This window comes from Haliotis rubra, unplaced genomic scaffold, assembly GCF_003918875.1.
Source record: "Haliotis rubra isolate DU_JTF1 unplaced genomic scaffold, ASM391887v1 Scf519, whole genome shotgun sequence".
In the NCBI taxonomy this organism is placed as follows: domain Eukaryota; kingdom Metazoa; phylum Mollusca; class Gastropoda; order Lepetellida; family Haliotidae; genus Haliotis; species Haliotis rubra.
In genome coordinates, this window is record NW_025767212.1 from 520,596 (window position 1) to 539,760 (window position 19,165).

General features: G+C 40.1%; 2 protein-coding genes across 2 annotated transcripts; one reads left to right on the plus strand and one right to left on the minus strand.

The window, feature by feature from the left end:
* Positions 1-11,322: 11,322 nt before the first annotated feature.
* On the plus strand, positions 11,323-13,471 carry LOC124292467. Its single transcript, XM_046729557.1, has 3 exons — positions 11,323-11,402; positions 12,388-12,446; positions 12,705-13,471. Exons 1-3 carry the CDS (start codon positions 11,323-11,325, stop codon positions 13,469-13,471), a joined length of 906 nt encoding a protein of 301 aa, XP_046585513.1.
* A 3,118-nt stretch (positions 13,472-16,589) lies between these two features.
* On the minus strand, positions 16,590-18,450 carry LOC124292468. The gene is made up of 4 exons (XM_046729558.1): positions 18,377-18,450; positions 17,612-17,670; positions 16,965-17,355; positions 16,590-16,866 (listed from the first exon to the last, which is right to left on the minus strand). The coding sequence occupies exons 1-4, from the start codon at positions 18,439-18,441 to the stop codon at positions 16,590-16,592; spliced, it is 792 nt and encodes a 263-aa protein (XP_046585514.1). The 5' UTR covers positions 18,442-18,450.
* Positions 18,451-19,165: the final 715 nt, after the last annotated feature.

Genomic DNA, 19,165 nt, shown 5'->3' on the forward strand with positions numbered 1-19,165 from the left:
CTTTCTCAAAGGGATCTTTTTTTATTTGAAAAAAATGTTTGTTTCTATATAAATTATAATTATATATTCAGAGACTAAGCGTTACTCTACTGAAGAAATGATTACGGTATCTGTCGAAGCTTCCAGAGAATTCCTACCTGATTTGAAACATGACAAATACGGTGGCCTTATCTAAAATATTAACAATAAAAACCTCAGTGCAAAGAATACACAGTTTTGATTATATTCAATTTCGTGTGACGCAAATGATACACCACATTATGCACAAGGAGAATATATACATGAAGGATATGTTTGGGTTTACACAACTGACGAGGTTGTAGGTATTACTGACAATGGGTGTGATTACAGATAATGATTGATGGAGGGGTTATTGTTGTTATTCTTGATTAGCCTTGATCAGATGATAAGGAAGAGTGGGGATCCCGCAGGTAGACCTTCGTCATGTCTTCATAAACCTTAAGGGGCGGTGGGTTAGCCTAGTGGTTAAAGTGTTGGCTCGTCACGCCAAAGACCTGGGTTCGAATCCCTACATGGGTACAATGTGTGAAGCCCTTTTCTGGTGTTCCCCGCAGTGATGTTGCTGGAATATTGCTAAAAGCGGCGTAAAACCAAACTCAGTCAGTCAGTAAGTCAGTCATAAACCTTAATCAGTATCCACCTAACCCAGTCAACAAAACCCTCAAGACCACCCTCAGCCTTAAAGACAACCATCACGTCAGCAATCAGCACCGTTCATCATCAGCATACCACACGTCGATACAACTAGCTATCATATCCGCAGACTACAAAAGAAGCAATAAAGAGTTGTCTATCCATAAAAAGTGTTCCTCTTCATCATACCAGTTTCTAAATGCCACTTAAAGAAACTCCACATCTGTCAATAATATAGTCACTCGACGATGGTCCCTGAATTCAAATTCAAAACTAAACATGGCCGCCGCGGCAGCCATTTCAGAACCGTCATTTCTTCATCGTTCAGCCTTTTGTAATGTCTTGATAAAACTGTGATGTCCATGGATATGTCGAATGTCGAATAACACGTTTTTGTGTATTATGATATAACGTGCTCTTCAAGTAATTATGCTCATCCCTATTTTTAATATCTGAGACACCGACGTCTAAAGCACAGCCAGTCACTATTTAGAGTTGCCCCCCTTTACATACGATCATGTGTTTGATCCCTCTGGCCGTGAAAATCCGGGTTGGAATTGGTTTCAACCTACGCAACAACACTGATACACTTACAGCCATGACGTCCACTGTGACCATATCGCTATTCACTTGGAAATTGAAAATCGGAAATCGAAACTAATTTGTGAATAGAATACAGATAAATGATCAATAGATCAACAAAACATGTACAGAGCAAAACAAGTGCAGCAACCGCTGGTATAATGCCAACAACACTGTTACAGCCACAACGTCCACCTGTGTTCATATCAGTATGTATTGTACATATATTGCTGGACATGGATTCGATCTTAGACACGTTCTACTCGTGCTCGGCCGTTGAATAGTGTTGGAGGACCGTTTAACATATTATTGAATACATAAACAACTAATTTGTGAAGTCATAATATGACCACAGATCAATGAATACTACAAAACATGTATTCAAACAGTTTTAGGTTAACAAAACAGAATTCCATAGGTGGAATAGGTAACAGCTTGTAAACCGCTGGTATACTGCCTCTGCCATGCCGGTATACTGCATGTTGGCTGCCTGCTGGCGCACTATACTCTGACTAATGACTGCCTTTAGACTATCCGTAAACTGCCTGTGAGACTGTCGTAATGTGTTTGTAGACTGTCGTAAAGTGCCTGTAGACTGTCCGTAAACTGTCCTTTGACTGTCGTAATCTGCCTGTGGACTGTCGTAATCTGCCTGTGGACTGATGTAATCTGCCTGTGGACTGTCGTAATCTGCCTGTGGACTGTCGTAATCTGTCTGTGGACTGATGTAATCTGCCTGTGGATTGTCGTAATCTGTCTGTGGACTGTCGTAATCTGTTTGTAGACGGTCTTTAGACTGTCTGTAAACTGACTCTAGACTGTCCTTAAACTGTATGTTGGTGACCTGTCCTGATGACTTCCTGTAACAAGTCTATTTGGCTATTGCTAGACCGTCCGTAACCTGCCTGTAACCTGTTTAGTCTCAATAGTCAGCCTCTAGATTACCAGTAAAATACTGCTAGACTCCCGAATGATTCTGTATCATGCTTTCTGTATACCGCCTGTGGGTTGCCTCTAACGTGCCTTGAACCAGTTGGACTGTCTCCAGTCTGCCCATAAACTGTATGTTGGACTGTCTCCAGTCTGCCCGTAAACTGTATGTTGGACTGTCTCCAGTCTGCCCGTAAACTGTATGTTGGACTGTCTCCAGTCTGCCCGTAAACTGTATGTTGGACTGTCTCCAGTCTGCCCATAAACTGTATGTTGGACTGTCTCCAGTCTGCCCGTAAACTGTATGTTGGACTGTCTCCAGCCTGCCCGTAAACTGTATGTTGTACTGTCTCCAGTCTGCCCTCCAGTAAACTATGTTTGACTGTCTCCAGCCTGCCCATGTTGTTGACTGTCTCCAGCCTGCCCATTAACTGTATGTTGGACTGTTTCCAGTCTGCCCGTAAACTGTATGTTGGACTGTCTCCAGTCTGCCCATAAACTGTATGTTGGACTGTCTCCAGTCTGCCCGTAAACTGTATGTTGGACTGTCTCCAGTCTGCCCATAAACTGTATGTTGGACTGTCTCCAGTCTGCCCGTAAACTGTATGTTGGACTGTCTCCAGTCTGCCCATAAACTGTATGTTGGACTGTCTCCAGCCTGCCTGTAAACTGATTGTTGATTGAAAGTAATGATATAAAACAACTCCTATCTCTTCTATTTACTCTTTTAAATGTGGCGTAAAGAATGACTTGTTTCTTTAACTGAATTGCACAAATGGATAAATAAGTAAATATTATTCAAAATACCATAGAAGTCGTTGTTTCTCTAGCTATATTACGACATTTACATATCAAACAGATAGTTTAAATATTGCTGACTGTGGCTGTAAGCAGCATTCACGCTTATTTACATTTTTCCGGAGACGAGACCGAATGACAAGTATGACGAATGATCAGTGTTATTCCCGAGGTGTAGCAAGTGGGAAAGTTTGATTACTAAATTATTAAATTACCATGGAGTAATATTTTTACAAACTATAGAAAATGTACACGTGATATCAAGCTAATGGATTTCCAGTTCAGGTTTATTCATAAGATTATATGTATACCAAAAGAGAATTAGTGAAAATGAAATGAGTAGATAGAAATATTCGTACATTTTGCAAAACAGAGCCTGAAGATATTGTCCATGTTTATATTTCTTGTGAATATGTACAGACGTTTTGGAATGAATTAGGACTGTTTCTTAAACACATTCTTAACATTGAATTGGTATTCACAAATTTCACAATCCTGCTGGGACTTAATACTGGCCATAATTTTATCAACAACATTATACTTGTTTAAGTGGCATTTTAGAAGTTGAGGCGTACAACAAACATTATACCTGCTGGTAAAAGATGTATATTTACTAATAGCATTAATGCTAAACTTTTACATATCTCAGAATTCATGAAGATACTACGGGATATTGTATTAGTCGAAAGATACATAGCCAGGAAAAACAACAGGATTGCCAAATTTTACATAAAATGGCCATTGAGTAATTGTACACTTAGAGAACCTATAGTAGATCACTGTCATGCAACATGTATCTTCTGTGTTGTATTGTATTGTAAGTGCTGTAGTATCAATTTTCACTCCTACCTGAAATGCACACCAGTCTGAAATGAATGACAAAAAAAGAAAAAAACACCCCCCAAAACAAATCACCAGAAACAGCCTAGTGTCAAGCATAAACACCGAAGCGTCTGTAAAATATGTATAGTATGACCAGAAATTATTGAGAATTTTAGGAATATGTTTAATTGGATTTCTAGTATAAACAACCTTGACCAGCTATCAAGTGTTTGTTTTCATTCAAGAGAGACAACTCCGTTAACCCTTTTTCATAGTTTGTGAAGAGTTATCCCCCTTTGTTCACTTGCTAGCAGACGACATTTTCAGTGATCCTCAGTATGGATGATTTAGAGAAGAGGAAGTTGATTTTAGAGTATTATAACAAGGACACCAGATCAGCTAAAGTGATTTCAATTAGAACAGGCATCCCTTTGTCCACTGTTTATCGTGTTTTGAAAAATATTGCAAATGGATATGGCATTGAGCACCAGGGAGGCGCAGGTAGGCCCAGAAAATTGACTGTCGGTGACAGGAGGCGGCTTGGTATCCCTGTTTCGAAAAACAAACGAAGGAGTTAAGAAAACTTAAGGCTGGATATGATTGATAGACGAACTGTGGCTGTTTGTAAGGAGACAATTAGAACTGAGCTGCATGCAATGGGTTGGCAGAAAAGACGAGGAATTCCATCACCGATCATGAAACCTGAACAAAAGGAGCGAAGTTGAACTGGTGCTTACAGCATAGACATTGTAACTGGGACAATGTGATTTTCTCAGATGAAAGTTCTGTGTGGCTGTTTCCTTATACACTGAAATTCTGGACCAAACAAACTGAAAAACCTTTGTATCAGCGCCCAAAGTACAGTCCGAAATTTAACGTGTGGGGTGGCTATCTGTGTTAGGGGCAACGCCCCTCTGTGTATTTGAAGGGAATATGAACAGTGAGCGGTACACAGATATTCTCGAGGGACATTTACTTCCATCTGCTCACGTGTTCTATGGAAAGTTTAGGATTTTCCAGCAGGACAACGACCCAGAACATCGTTCAAAGCATTCACAGGCCTGGTTTTCGGACCCAAAATATGACATTATTAGAATGGCCAAGCTATAGCCCTGACCTAAATCCAATAGAAATTTTTTGGGGACTTATGAAGGAAAGTGTCAGTAAGAAAGATCTGACAAATATTGCTGAAATGAAAGAAGAGGTGGTCCGATATTGGGACAGCATGGACCACGACTTTCTAACTTCTTTGATCAGTAGTATGCCCCACCTCATTGAAGCCTGCATTGCTGCCCATGGTGACTTGACAAAATACTAACTGTCCACCTGTCTTTGAATCTGGAGTTATGTTCTGCTATTATTCACATTTAATACGTGAGTAATGAGTGAAAAAATAAACAAATTACAATCTTTAAATTCTCAATAATTTCTGGTTGTACTGTATATGGCAGTGTATTTCTTTGTAGACGGCAATAAACGCTGCAAGTGTCAGACTGATTCTAACGATAGTCACCCTGTAAATAACATCACATAAAACATTTTTCACTTTGAAGATAAAACGTCTTGTAAAACTTTAGATTAATTTTGCGGTACATTTCTTGGCCTTCCAGGGCTTCGATCCTGCCCCTCTCTGAAACACATATTGGACATATATTGCAGATGTTGTGTCTCCTTTTGCGTACTTAATTTTTCTTCAAGGCTTTTATGCCAGACAGTAAAATTAATGTCTTTTTAAATTGTTGAACAGGTGTGTCTTAAACTAGAACATATTTCTATTACATTTTAATCTACATTGTACACTCCACATAATATTCAGTTGAAGTATTTTATAATAAGACTGTCACTGAGTTTTAGACCATGATCTCTGTTTGATTCTTAGTGCTGTACAAAACCTTAACATCGTTCATACATGTCGCTACCCGTGAAGGGCCGGGTTAAAATTGATCTTCTGCAACCCATACTTGTCGTAAGAGGCGACTAATAGGAGCAGGTGTTCAGGCTCGCTGACTTGGCTGACACGTCCTTGTATCCCAGTTGCGTAGATCGATGATTTTGCTGTTGATCGTTGGATTCTTTACAAACCGCCGCCATATAGCTGGAATATTGCTGAGTGCAGCGTAAAACAACACACCAACCAATCAACTCGCGTAAGTACTGTCTGTGTGAGAATGTCAGATTAGGGAAGAGGCAGGCATCCCAATGGACAGCAGCTCCATGCTGAACATCTGTTGCATATTTAGATCCATGCAAGATTTAGAGCGACAAAAAACCCACACGAATCCATTATACGACAATAGTAAATGTCAAAGACCCGGGTTCGAATCCCCACATGGGTACAATGTGTGAAGCCCATTTCTGCTGTCCCCCGCCGTGATGTTGCTGGAATATTGCTAAAAGCGGCGTAAAACCACACTCAGTCAGTCAGTCAGTCAACACCAAAACTTAATCCGTCTCTTTTATATGCGGCACAAGTCCCATTGGGCATATTAGCGATGAACATATATTAATGGATCCCTGAAAATCAGAGTGATTGAGGACAACAGGGATGAATTATGTTGTACAAAAGTCCATCAGACCCAGCCTTAATTATCTGACAACATGTCGGTGTAATATATAGGTTTGAATATTGGGATAACAGAAACGTAACTGTTTCAGTATTTCCCAAGAGATTACAAATAGGTTTTGTGTGTTTATAGAGCTAATGTATTTGCAGTCTGTACAAATCCAAGCGTAATTTCACCTGAACCTATTATCCATTACGTGAGTTGAAAATGCTTGGCGGAAGTGAAAGCTATAAAGTTAACTAATACAACAACATTCTATCTAGCCCATGGTGAATAAACAAACAGAATTATCCTGTGTTTTTTGTTGAGATAATTGTGTTTACCTGGCCTTAATGTAAAAACGAAGCACCAAGGAATGGAAGTAGTTTCATTCTCTCACCTCATTATCGTCAATCCACGTCCATTATGTACGAGTAACATATCTACATATTACAGTCAAAGTGAATTGACGCTTGTGATTCTCAAATACCAAATAACAACCGATATTGCTTTTCATTTCTTCTAGCTTAGCAAATGATCCAACAAGGTAAAGTGCCTGGACGATGGATGTATAAACGGACGTCTAAAAGAAACTCAGCACTATATTTGCAAATCTATTGCAAACAAACAACAGAACAAAAATAACCAAATGTAACTATAATTTAAAGATAGATATATGCCGATGATTGGCAATCAATAGCCAATTCCATCAATTGTAAATGCGAACATGGGGTACAAAATCAAGTTTGTAATGTTAATCCGAAACGTTCAGAACAGCATATTTATGAGGAAATTGCGTCTTCCTAGTAACGCGTGTGACTCTCCTTCGCATGGAAATTGTCAATCGCCTGATGACGTCACTTAGAATGCGTGGCCATTTGTCACGGGTTGTCTGAATAAGTTCTTGTCTGGAGTTTGGAAGCTGTGGTCGCCGCCGAATACACCTGTCCATGATATCCCAAAGGTGTTCTATTGGTAACGGGTCTGGTGAGCAGGCCGGTTGCGAGAACGTAAAGAATGTATACTTCAACGTTGGCAGTGTGGGGTCTGTCGTGGCTGGTAAACATATAATTTCGTTTATTATGAATGAAGGTCTGTTTGAGTCAGTTATTATATTCATATGACGACTTCTCCAATCAAACAGCCAGCTGTATTCCCTGTGTGGACATTCAGGATAAGTAAATGCTGAGTGGACTAAATAGAACGATATTTTCGTCAGTCAGCGTGTGCTATGAGTGCTTGGTGTTATGTGATGATTCCCACTGGGACTGAAACGAAGTTTTTCTCTCATCTATCGGTTTGAATATATACTAGACGTCATAAATAAAGTGCCAAATGATATATAGCACATGTAAAGAAAGGTTTCCCAGAAATAATAGAACTGAAAGTGTCATCATAATATTTAATGTGTTGACAAACGTGACACACCGTGACATACAGACAAAATGTTCAAACAGCACTTGAAAACATCCAGTTGCATAGACCAACCCCCCAAAATGAAAATGACAAACATGAAGCACTCGGTCATTCAATATCTTGTGTACCCTCCTCGTGCGTCCGAGACACAGGTGCACCTTGTTCTTATGGTCCCTATCAAGTTCATAGAGAAAGCTTGCGGAATCGCAATCCTTTCCTCTGCTACAGCTCCGCGGAATCCTGGCAGATCCCCTTTTGCTGGGTGACGTGTGTACACACGTCGACCGAGTTTATGCCAGGCATGGTCAATTGGGTTGAAGTGAGGCGAGCATGCTGGCCACTCCATCCGCTCTACACCCTGCTGCCTAATTAATTCCGTAACAGTCTTGTCCCTATGAGGCCTAGCGTTGTCGTCTTGCGCTAAAGAGGATCGACCATAGAAGCCATGTATAGCTTGCAGGAATGGTACTGCTGTAGGAGAAAGAATCTCGTCTCGATAACGCTGTCCGGTAAGATTACGTGCAGTGGAGTACGTCCAGTAGGAATTATCCCTGCCCAAACCATGACCGTCCCCCCGCCAAAATCGGTTATGCGTGGCCACAATTGCATCTGTGATACCCTTTCCATTGCGACGATAAATCCTCTGCCGACCACCATGGAAGAACAAATTGAATCTCGAGCACACGAAACCATTGACGTTGATTCCAGCGGCCATGATGTCTAGTCCTCCTCAAACACGCCTGCCTGTGACGTGGTGGACGAACTGTCCGACGAACGGTGCTCCTGGATATCCTTGCATTGTTAACATTGAAATGTTCTGTCTGAAGATCTGCTGCGTTAAAGAATCTGTTACCTAACGCAGTGTTAATCATGTGTCTATCATCTCGGACTGTTGTGACTCTGGGGCGACCTGTTCGACGAGCAAATTCCACGGACCCATTGGCTTGAAATCTCTGCCACATTCTACCAATAGCACTGTCACTGACATTAAAGCTGATAGCAACCTGCCGCTGAGTTTGATCAGATTCCAAAAGGCCTATAGCTTGATCTCTTTCAGCAAGTGTAAAAAAGGTCTCACTTTAAGCTGCGGTTTCAAACCGGTACCTGAACAGTGAACGACAGTGCGAAAGCATCAATACATGTGTATTGTCCTCCACTTTCCATGGATAGAGCGACTTGCACGTGCAAATCATTGACATTAAGTAGAAGGTGGATTTCCATATTGACAATTTGAATAAAAAGTGTGCCATTTGTCAAAGAATGTATCGGACGTTAAAAACGTGATAATGAAATTTCAACGGCCTGATGTGTTTTTCCATACTGTTAAGGAAGTTTGTAAAACATTCATATATTTCAAACAAAAACGAAGATTTTACAACTTTTAAGAAATAGTGTTACCAATAGATTGACCCTTCATTAATGACGCCGAGTATATTTATTTTATAATATTTGAATTCTCTGAAGGGACATTATGTGGCTTCTGACTGTGCATAAAATGATGCTCACCAAAAGCTATAGTCTGTTTGAAGTGAAACGTACCGATGAATTTCACTTTAAACAAAAATGTAAATCAAATAAAGTGAAATTAAGATTGCGAATCCTCATAATTTTACCTTGCCATTTGAATATTTAAATCTGAGAATGTCATTCAACTTAGGATAAAAGTTGTTTAACACACGATCCTAGTTTCAAATCGCTATTATTGGTTTGTATTACAAGGGGGTATGCACATTAAATGAAACACCGAGAACAAGTAGGGTTGGTCTAAGTTAACGCTCATCACGTACTGCAAGTGCATTTGTTTCACTGTTCCAACTACTGCGCTTACCCCTTTTATCCTAAGTTGAAGAAAATTCTGAGTTTTAAATGTCATTTGGCAAGGTAAAATTATGAGGATTCGCAATCTTAATTTCACTTTATATGATTTACATTTTTGTTGAAAGTGAAATTCATCGGTACGTTTTCACTGCAAACAGACTATACATGTTTGAATTATTCACCATCAAAAACACATGTCAGCTTATCTGCAGTTCTATGTTGTATATAGTTTAATTTTTGTACATACTTGTATTTTTTTGCTGGTCCGATACGTATTGTTTCTCTTCAACATGTGTCATATATGTGTGTTCCGGTTTTTCATCCTACCAATGTACAATTCTCCACAGTCCTATTCATCAATACGTGGGGTTTGATTTAATGAGTTGTTTTGTGTGAACATGTTTCAGTTTAATGAGATCAATCGAAACATTCCATACGTCCATTGTGTGTTTCTGAAAAATACGTGTTCAAACAAGGCACACAAAAAAAAATAAGCAAACAGTGTTTTCTTGGAATAGTGACTGAAACCGGTCTCATACACCGAGTTTAAGTACCACACGTACCATGAAAATCACATTCCACAAACACATCTGTAGATTCATAACATTACCTCAAAGAGATTACAAATACTTGCATGGAATGTTCAAGAAAGCAACCATTATGAACACAACAAATATTCTCATATGACGATGTTGTTGTCCCAACCGCTTTATGCCAACAGAATCTGTTTATGAAAATAGTATACCTAAAACTAAAGTATGCCTCAGCCGTGTGACCACAATTATAAGGTAGTGTTGGTCTAGCGGTAATTAGATGATGACAGATTGTATGGGGTGGGAGCATTAGGCTGTCGGGTATGCACAGTACACATACTGGGATGTAGCCTGAAGGCGGATACCTGATTGGCTGCACCTGGAAAGGACTGACCAATCAGAGACTGTATAATCTCCATCTTACTCCTGGTACGTGTGTCCTGGATATTTGAATGAAGATTATCATCAGCAATAAGACATGCCGTTGGTATGACGTCACGTCCACTAGGCTGGACTGGAACAACCACAAGGTTTTCAAATAGAGATCAATTGTTATCTTCCTCTTTTAGAACAAATATCAGCTAATTAACAGCTGTGAAATGAACTTTTTGATGTCACTGAATCATCTACGTTGATAAAAAATCAGTTGGTTTAAAATGCAAAAGTACAAAGGTACATGCCAGAAAGTAAATTCACTTTTCTCCGATAATTAGCTGAATATTCCTTTCGTTTTAGATCCTTGTGTACGCCCGCCCATGTGTCAGATTTGGATATGTCTTTGCCTTCCATAGAAATTGAAGCGACAAAACCTTTCCCACATCCATCAGCAATCGCTGCTTAAAGCAGAGGCGATGATGAAATTCTAACTATAACGTGAGTATGTAAGTTTCATCAGTATTACAGCTGTACGATGTTGTTTGTAAAATGATCGAGTCAGGATCAGACAATCCTGAAACGTTTATCTAGACAAACGTTGTTAAAGCTTTACTAATCCTCGACACTTATCTGTAATTATTTAAACACTATAGCTAATGGGTCGGGTGTGACTAATTGTATAAATTGCTCAGCACAAATAATTCAGGAGAGAAACATGGGTAACTATTTTCGCAAGAACCGTTATTGCACCGCTATGATATTACATTACATTACATTACAATGTAAGGCTGAAATAGGACTTAACGTGGTGTACAAGATGGACGCTCGAGATATTAAACCACCGTGGCGGTATGAGCAGGTGCAAGGCTCCTCGTGGTGACGTAGGCATACAGGTGGTGTTCCGCCAGGTCAACGTGACCTTGGAGGAGGGGTGGGGTGGGTCTGTGGGAGACAATGTGTATTGTTATCCTCATTGATAAAGTTATGAAATATTGATGGCAGGGTATAGTTAACGCATCTCACAAACCAAATCAAACGATATTATGATAAGATGAAGGTATTTATAAGTGGAGGTCATATGTAGAAACTTCACTCCACACAGCGGCAACAGAATCGAACAGAACACAGTCAGACAGGTAAGTTATGTATATTTGTGTATGTCATATATTCAACATTCATGGTTACACTTCCAGGTGCTGTATAATTATATGTGTCGCTTGGTTAACTAAACTAAGATGTGCAGCTAGAACCTATATACTGAAAGAAAACAAATATTTTCTTGGGTTTGTTTCTATAGGGGTCATTATGACGGTGCCAAAGACCCTTGATCGTTGATTCAGATGCCGTATTAGTATTGGGTTATAGATCTTTCGCATATTCCTCTAAAGCACAGAGAGTTTGGTATAATTATGTTTGCAGGTTTATCGCCCCAAACCCGTGCACGTGGCTATAATCAAAGTGGTAAATATGTGATAGCTGCATCACTTTCAGTGTTTATCCCACACAAAGCTTGTCACCCTAATGGTACATGTTCTTGGTACCTCCAATGTTACCACCATGTCCCTGTTGTTGTGATGCCCATGTTCTTGGTACCTCAAATGTCACGACCATGATCTAGTTGCTGTGATGTCCATGTTCTTGGTCCTCAGATGTTACCACAATGTGCTTGTGTCTGTGGTGTCCATGTTCTTGGTACCTCAAATGTTACGACCATGATCTAGTTGCTGTGATGTCCATGTTCTTGGTACCTCAATTGTTACAACCATGTGCTTATGGCTGTGGTGTCCATGTTCCTCGTACCCCAAATGTTAGCACAATGTTACTGTAATGTCCATGTTTCTACAAAGTCCACGTTACTGCCATGGGAATAATTCTACAAAGTAAATGTTTCTGCAATGCCCATGTTACTGTTTCAGAACGATGTGTCAGCTACTATACCTCCTTCTGCTTGTCATCACCTTCAGCCATTTCACAGGTATACTTCCTGATCCTTGCAGGTCAATATTCGTTTTTCAATTGAAACGTTGAACTCACTTGTTATATACAACTTAGCATACATAAAAAGTGTTATGTACCATGTCGGAGACACTCTTCTCTAGACTATATCTGCACACGCTCCTCCTATTTCTTCGTCTTTATAAACTGAATGGAACTATACATAGGACACACAACAGTCATTTTCATTAGGTATAACACAAAAAATTCAAACAATCGATAAATTTTCTCCTTCCAGATGGTATAAAACTCTGGAACTCAAGGAACCCCAAAGGCAACACAATGTGGCGCGGGAACTGGAACCTGGACAGAACCACGTATAGGGGTCAGGAGTCGGTGTCTGCTGAGCCCAACCCCGACGGGAGTAACAATAAAGTCAACGCCATCTTCCTCTCCCAGGGATCCTACGGCCTCACCGATATCTTCAGTGGAGCTGAGTTCTACTCCGCTCCTTTAGAGCCCAGGGAGTGTTTGACCCTAGTCTACAAGGTGCGGTTCGAAGACAACTTCGACTTCGCCTACGGTGGAAAGTTGCCGGGTCTGTACGGGGGCGGGGTCAACTGTACGGCTGGAGGAGACCCAGGCAAGGACTGTTTCACATCCCGCTTTATCTGGAGAACAGGTGGAGTAGGTGGAGCGGCACTCTTCACCACAGCTCAACAAACACCGGGGTTCTGTGCCACTGAAGGAGTGGAGTGTAACGACGCTTGGGGACACCGACTTGGCAGCGGAAGTTTCCAGTTCCAGACCGGAACCTGGTACACAATCCAACAAACCGTTCGCCTGAACACCCCCGGGCAGGCTGACGGCTACGTTCGGATTGCTGTTGGGGGCGTTGGTAAAGTGTACGACGTCAGTAACGTGGTAATCAGAGAATCCCCGGATGTGAAAGTCGATGGCATTCTGTTTTCTAATTATTTCGGCGGGACATCGTCATGTTCCGGAAGTCCCGTTGATACCCATGCCTACTTCCGGTACTTTGTCCTCAAGGACAACTTCTGCTAGAAATACCAAAATAGGCATCCATTTACCACAGTTTTCGTGTTCAAGATACTCAGGGAATGCCCTCACTGGATTAGGATATTTACTGCAAGCATTATATATTATCCGTTCATTCATCTATCGACAGATTTTGTCCAACGGGTCCTGAAATAAACTTGACTTCACCACTTTTTTACTATGTTGTTGATATACTACTGGCCAGCTTGCCTATTTGAAAACTAAGCTAAAAGAGGATGTATTCCATTGTGTAATATGATTACGAAGCGAAGTCTAACATTTCATCCACATCCATAATTAAACACGCATAGCGATGTTCATAATGTACAGCTGAGTAGAATGTATAGCGAAGCAAAATGTACAACTGGACACAACATATAAATAAGCATGTGCCACTCGGCTAAATGTACAACTAGGCATCATGTACAACTATCAAAAATAGGCTTCATGAGCAGCTTGACATAATGTAGAACTAGGCTTTACAAACATCTTGGCATACTATACAACTAGGCTTCATGTACAACAAGACATCGTGTACAACTAGGCTTCATGTACAACAAGTTATCGTGTACAACTAGGCTTCATGTACAACTAGATATAATGTACAACTAGGCATCATGTACACCTAGGTTTCATGGACAACTAGGCATGATGTGCTACTAGGCATCACGTACAAGTAGGCATCATAAAAAATATGCATAATGTACAACTAGGCTTTCCTCACATGGGTACAATGTGTGAAGCCCATTTCTTGTGTCCCCTGCCGTGATATTGCTGGTTATTGCTAAAAGAGGCGTATGACTATATTCACTCACTCATGTACAACTAGGCATCATGTACAACAACACATCACTTAAAAATAGGCTTCATGTACAACTAGGCATAATGTTCAACAAGGCATCACGAACAACTGGATATAATGTAGAACTAGGCATCATGTCGAATTTGCCTTCATGTACAACTAGGCATCATGTTTAACATAGATTTTGTCCAACAGGACGTGAAATACATTACCTTCGTCATCTTTGCTTGGTGTTGCTTGTTGCTGGGTAGATTGAAAACCTAGCTAAAAGTGTTGAGCTGCAGTGGGATTCCCATAATTAAAATTTAACTGGTTGGAAACAATTTCATCTTAAACACCCGATTATATTGCGAGTAAACCGTCCGCAAACATGTGGCGATCTGAAACCTATGATCCAACGATGTTGCAGAAAATAAATACATTCTCTTACAGTATGTATGACGTGAACATATACATTGTATACTCTCTTTTACAGTATGTATGACGTAAACATATACATTATATACATTCTCTTACCGTATGTATGACGTGAACATATACATTGTATACATTCTCTTACAGTATGCATGACGTAAATATATACACAAAATCAAAATGTTTTTAAAAGTGTACATATCTACATCCATAACACTAAACGATTTAAATAACTCTGTCTGTACATATCTATACCCTTTGTCTGCCTCTTGTTGTAATATACACTTGTAACGATGTGGAGAGGGCTTATTTAAGTTGGATAACTTGTGCCCAATCCGTTTCTTAATTGAATAAAATATGTTTCAATCAATATATACACTGTATACATTCTCTTACAGTATGTATGACGTAAACATATACATTGTATACATTCTCTTACCGTCTGTATGACGTGAACATATACATTGTATACATTCTCTTACAGTATGCATGACGTAAATATATACACTGTATACATTCTCTTACAGTATGTATGACGTGAACATATACATTGTATACATTCTCTTGCAGGGTTACTGGTTAGACTAACGCTTAGCCCCTGAATATATATAATTGTAATAGTAACAAGTTATCCCATTTATACTGAAAAGGTGCCACTGTGAAATGTGAGATTGAAACTGTGGAAATCTAAACATGTTTCATTAAGGGATATAGCATTGCAGTGACGGCAAGGCAGTCGTGAAATTAATGTGGTTCAGGGACTGAGAGTTAGACTAGGTTACTCGCGTCTTTTACAGTATGTATGACGTAAACATATACATTGTATACATTCTCTTACTGTATGTATGACGTGAACATATACATTGTATACATTCTCTTACCGTCTGTATGACGTGAACATATACATTGTATACATTCTCTTACAGTATGCATGACGTAAATATATACACTGTATACATTCTCTTACAGTATGTATGACAGAGAAAGGGACAGCCAGGTGTTAGAGAAGCACGTGCACAAGTGCCCACCAAGTTATTGATTCATTAGCCTGTGCCGTCTCCATTATTTCACACACACCTGGCTGTCCCTTTCTCTGCACTCCTCCCTCGTAACAAATAGTGAACTGTGTCAAAATTTTAATGATAGTTTCTTAAAGAACTTTCTTGGTGGAGTCCGGAAAATTTTCAAATATAAGAAAGCTGTTGGGTATTAGTAAATGATAAACATGTGTACTATTTATATTTATGTGGCAATTTTGTACAATGATAAAATTTGCAATTCATCGGACCGTTTCTGACTCAAACGGACTGTAGGTAGTGCGTACACTCTAGCACGAAACATCCTTGTTGGCATGATGCACGTTATTTGCTTAAAGTTTACGTCATCTTGGAGGTAATGTCAAGTGTCGTTACGACAATGAGCATTAGAAAATGAAGTCTAATGGGAAACAAATGCCTAGTTGTACATTACGCCTTGTTTACATGATGTCTACTTGTACATTATGCCTAGTTGTACGTGATGCCTAATTGTACATTATTCCTTGTTGTACCTGATGATAGGTTGTACATTATGCCTCGTTGCACATGATGCCTATTCATACGTTATGTCTAGTTGTACATTAAGCTTCGTTTTACATTCTGCCTGTTTGTTCATTATGAATATCGCTATTTGGGTTTAATTATGGATGTGTATGAAAATGTAAAACTTCGCTTCGTAATCATATTACACAATGGAAGACATCCTCGTTTAGTGTTGATGGTAAATAGGCAAGCAGTCCAGCAGAATATCAACAACATCAAACAAAGATGGCGAAGTCAAGTTTATTTCACAACAAAATCTGTGGTCGTTGGACAAAATCTGTGGTCGTTGGACAAAATCTGTGGTAAACGGATGCCTATTGTGATATTTCTAGCAGAAGTTGTCCTTGAGGACAAAGTACCGGAAGTAGGCATGGGTATCAACGGGACTTCCGGAACATGACGATGTCCCGCCGAAATAATTAGAAAACAGAATGCCATCGACTTTCACATCCGGGGATTCTCTGATTACCACGTTACTGACGTCGTACACTTTACCAACGCCCCCAACAGCAATCCGAACGTAGCCGTCAGCCTGCCCGGGGGTGTTCAGGCGAACGGTTTGTTGGATTGTGTACCAGGTTCCGGTCTGGAACTGGAAACTTCCGCTGCCAAGTCGGTGTCCCCTAAGCGTCGTTACACTCCACTCCTTCAGTGGCACAGAACCCCGGTGTTTGTTGAGCTGTGGTGAAGAGTGCCGCTCCACCCTCCACCTGTTCTCCAGATAAAGCGGGATGTGAAACAGTCCTTGCCTGGGTCTCCTCCAGCCGTACAGTTGACCCCGCCCCCGTACAGACCCGGCAACTTTCCACCGTAGGCGAAGTCGAAGTTGTCTTCGAACCACACCTTGTAGACTAGGGTCAAGCACTCCCTTGGCTCTAAAGGAGCGGAGTAGAACTCGGATCCACTGAAGAGATCGGTGAGGCCGTAGGATCCCTGGGAGAGGGAGATGGCACTAACTTTGTAGGTACTCCCGTCGGGGTTGGGCTCAGCAGACACCGACTCCTGACCCCTGTACGTGGTACTGTCCAGGTTCCAGTTCCCGCGCCATATTGTGTTGCTTCTTGGCGTTTTAGAGTTCCAGAGTTTTATACCAGCTGGAAGGAGAACAAATATCGGCTGCTTTTGATTCATTGTTTTTCATTAGTGTGTCGCATGCATAGTTCCATGTATTTTATGAAGACGAAGAACTAGAAGGAGTGTGTGTAGATATAAACAAGAATGTCTTCAACATGATGCAGTTAAATGCATTCATCTTCATTGATGTTAAGTGTTATATAGCAAGAGGTGATCATTGAGTTACACGTTTAAATTGTAAAATGAATATTGCCCTGCTGGGGTCCGAAAACATACCTGTGAAATGACTGAAGGTGATGGCAAGCAGAAGGAGGTATAACAGCTGAAACATCGTTCTGAAACAGTAACATGGTCATTGCAGAAACATTTACTTTGTAGAATTAAGGCCATCGCCGTAACTTGGTCTTAGTAAAAACATGAACATTGCAATAACATGGAAAGTACGATGAACATAATCTGACATGATACTGACATAATCTTATAGGAGGTAACAGACATTGTTTGAATAACATCAGTGTGATCATATGTTTTACCTGTATCACTAACTTACAACTTTGTGTCAGATCATTCCAAACCGGGATTCGAACCAACGTTGGTGTACTACTATGACAATGACTCACAGTGCTTTAGACGACTTGTACAAAGCATCTATCGAACAAAATACAAATATGGGATTTGAACCAACGATCAAAGGTCTTTATCACGCCAAAATGATCCCTATACAAACTGGTCCACTTGTGACCCCATAAAAGTAGAACACTGACAGAAACATGCACATAAACGGCTAATACGTGTTGTAATAGCTCCGTCGACACCATTTGCTTATTTCGGAATTGTATTATATTCAACATTCACTTGGCGATACCAGTTTTTAGTATATAGTGAAAAAAAGAACAAGAAAATAATTGTTCTCTCAGTATGTCAGTTCTAGCTACACATCTTAGTTTAGTTAAGCAAGCGTCACATAAAAGTATACAGCACCTGGAAGTGAACCATGAATCTTGAATACATAACATACAAACATGTAAATGACTTAGTTACCTGTTTGGCTTTGTTCTATTCTGTTCTGACGACGCCGTGTGGAGTGAGGATTCTACATCTGTCATCCACCTATAAATACCTTCATCTTATCATAGGATCGTTTCATTTGGTTTGTGAGATACGTTAACATTACCCCGTCATCAACATTTCATAACTTTATTAATGATGATAACAATACACATTGTTTCATTTACCCAAAGGACACGTTGACCTAGCGGAACACCACCTGTATGTCGACGTCACCACGAGTGGTCATGCAGCTGCTCATACTGCCACGGTGATTTATTATCTCGAGCGTCTTGTTTTTTAATGATTTACACACTTCTAAAACGATCCTTCTTTTCGAGGATATTTTGTGTTGAGCTATTTATACAACCAGCCTTCAGTAAATTACCGGTCTTTTATCAAACACATAATCAACACATGATCACATATAATTTTGCTAGATATATTTTTAAAGTAATGACAGTGTCAGATTGGAATGATAACATGAAATAGTTAACTTTCTCATCGTATCAAACAATATTCCAACAGCATCAGCCTTTGTATTCACATTTCACAGTGTTTGAGGTCCAATCGAGCATGCTTTTTGTATGGTTTTGGTAACAGCGTCAGGCGACTTTGTTATGATCAACGTAAGAACATATAATGCCTCAGCAAAGCGTTTAGAACATTTTTTGTGGAAAAGGCGTGAAGAAAATTTGACTCATGAGATGTCGTAATCTTATATAAATCAGTGATCTTTGAAATATTTCGAAAGTTCCTGACATAGCCAATTTCACAACACAC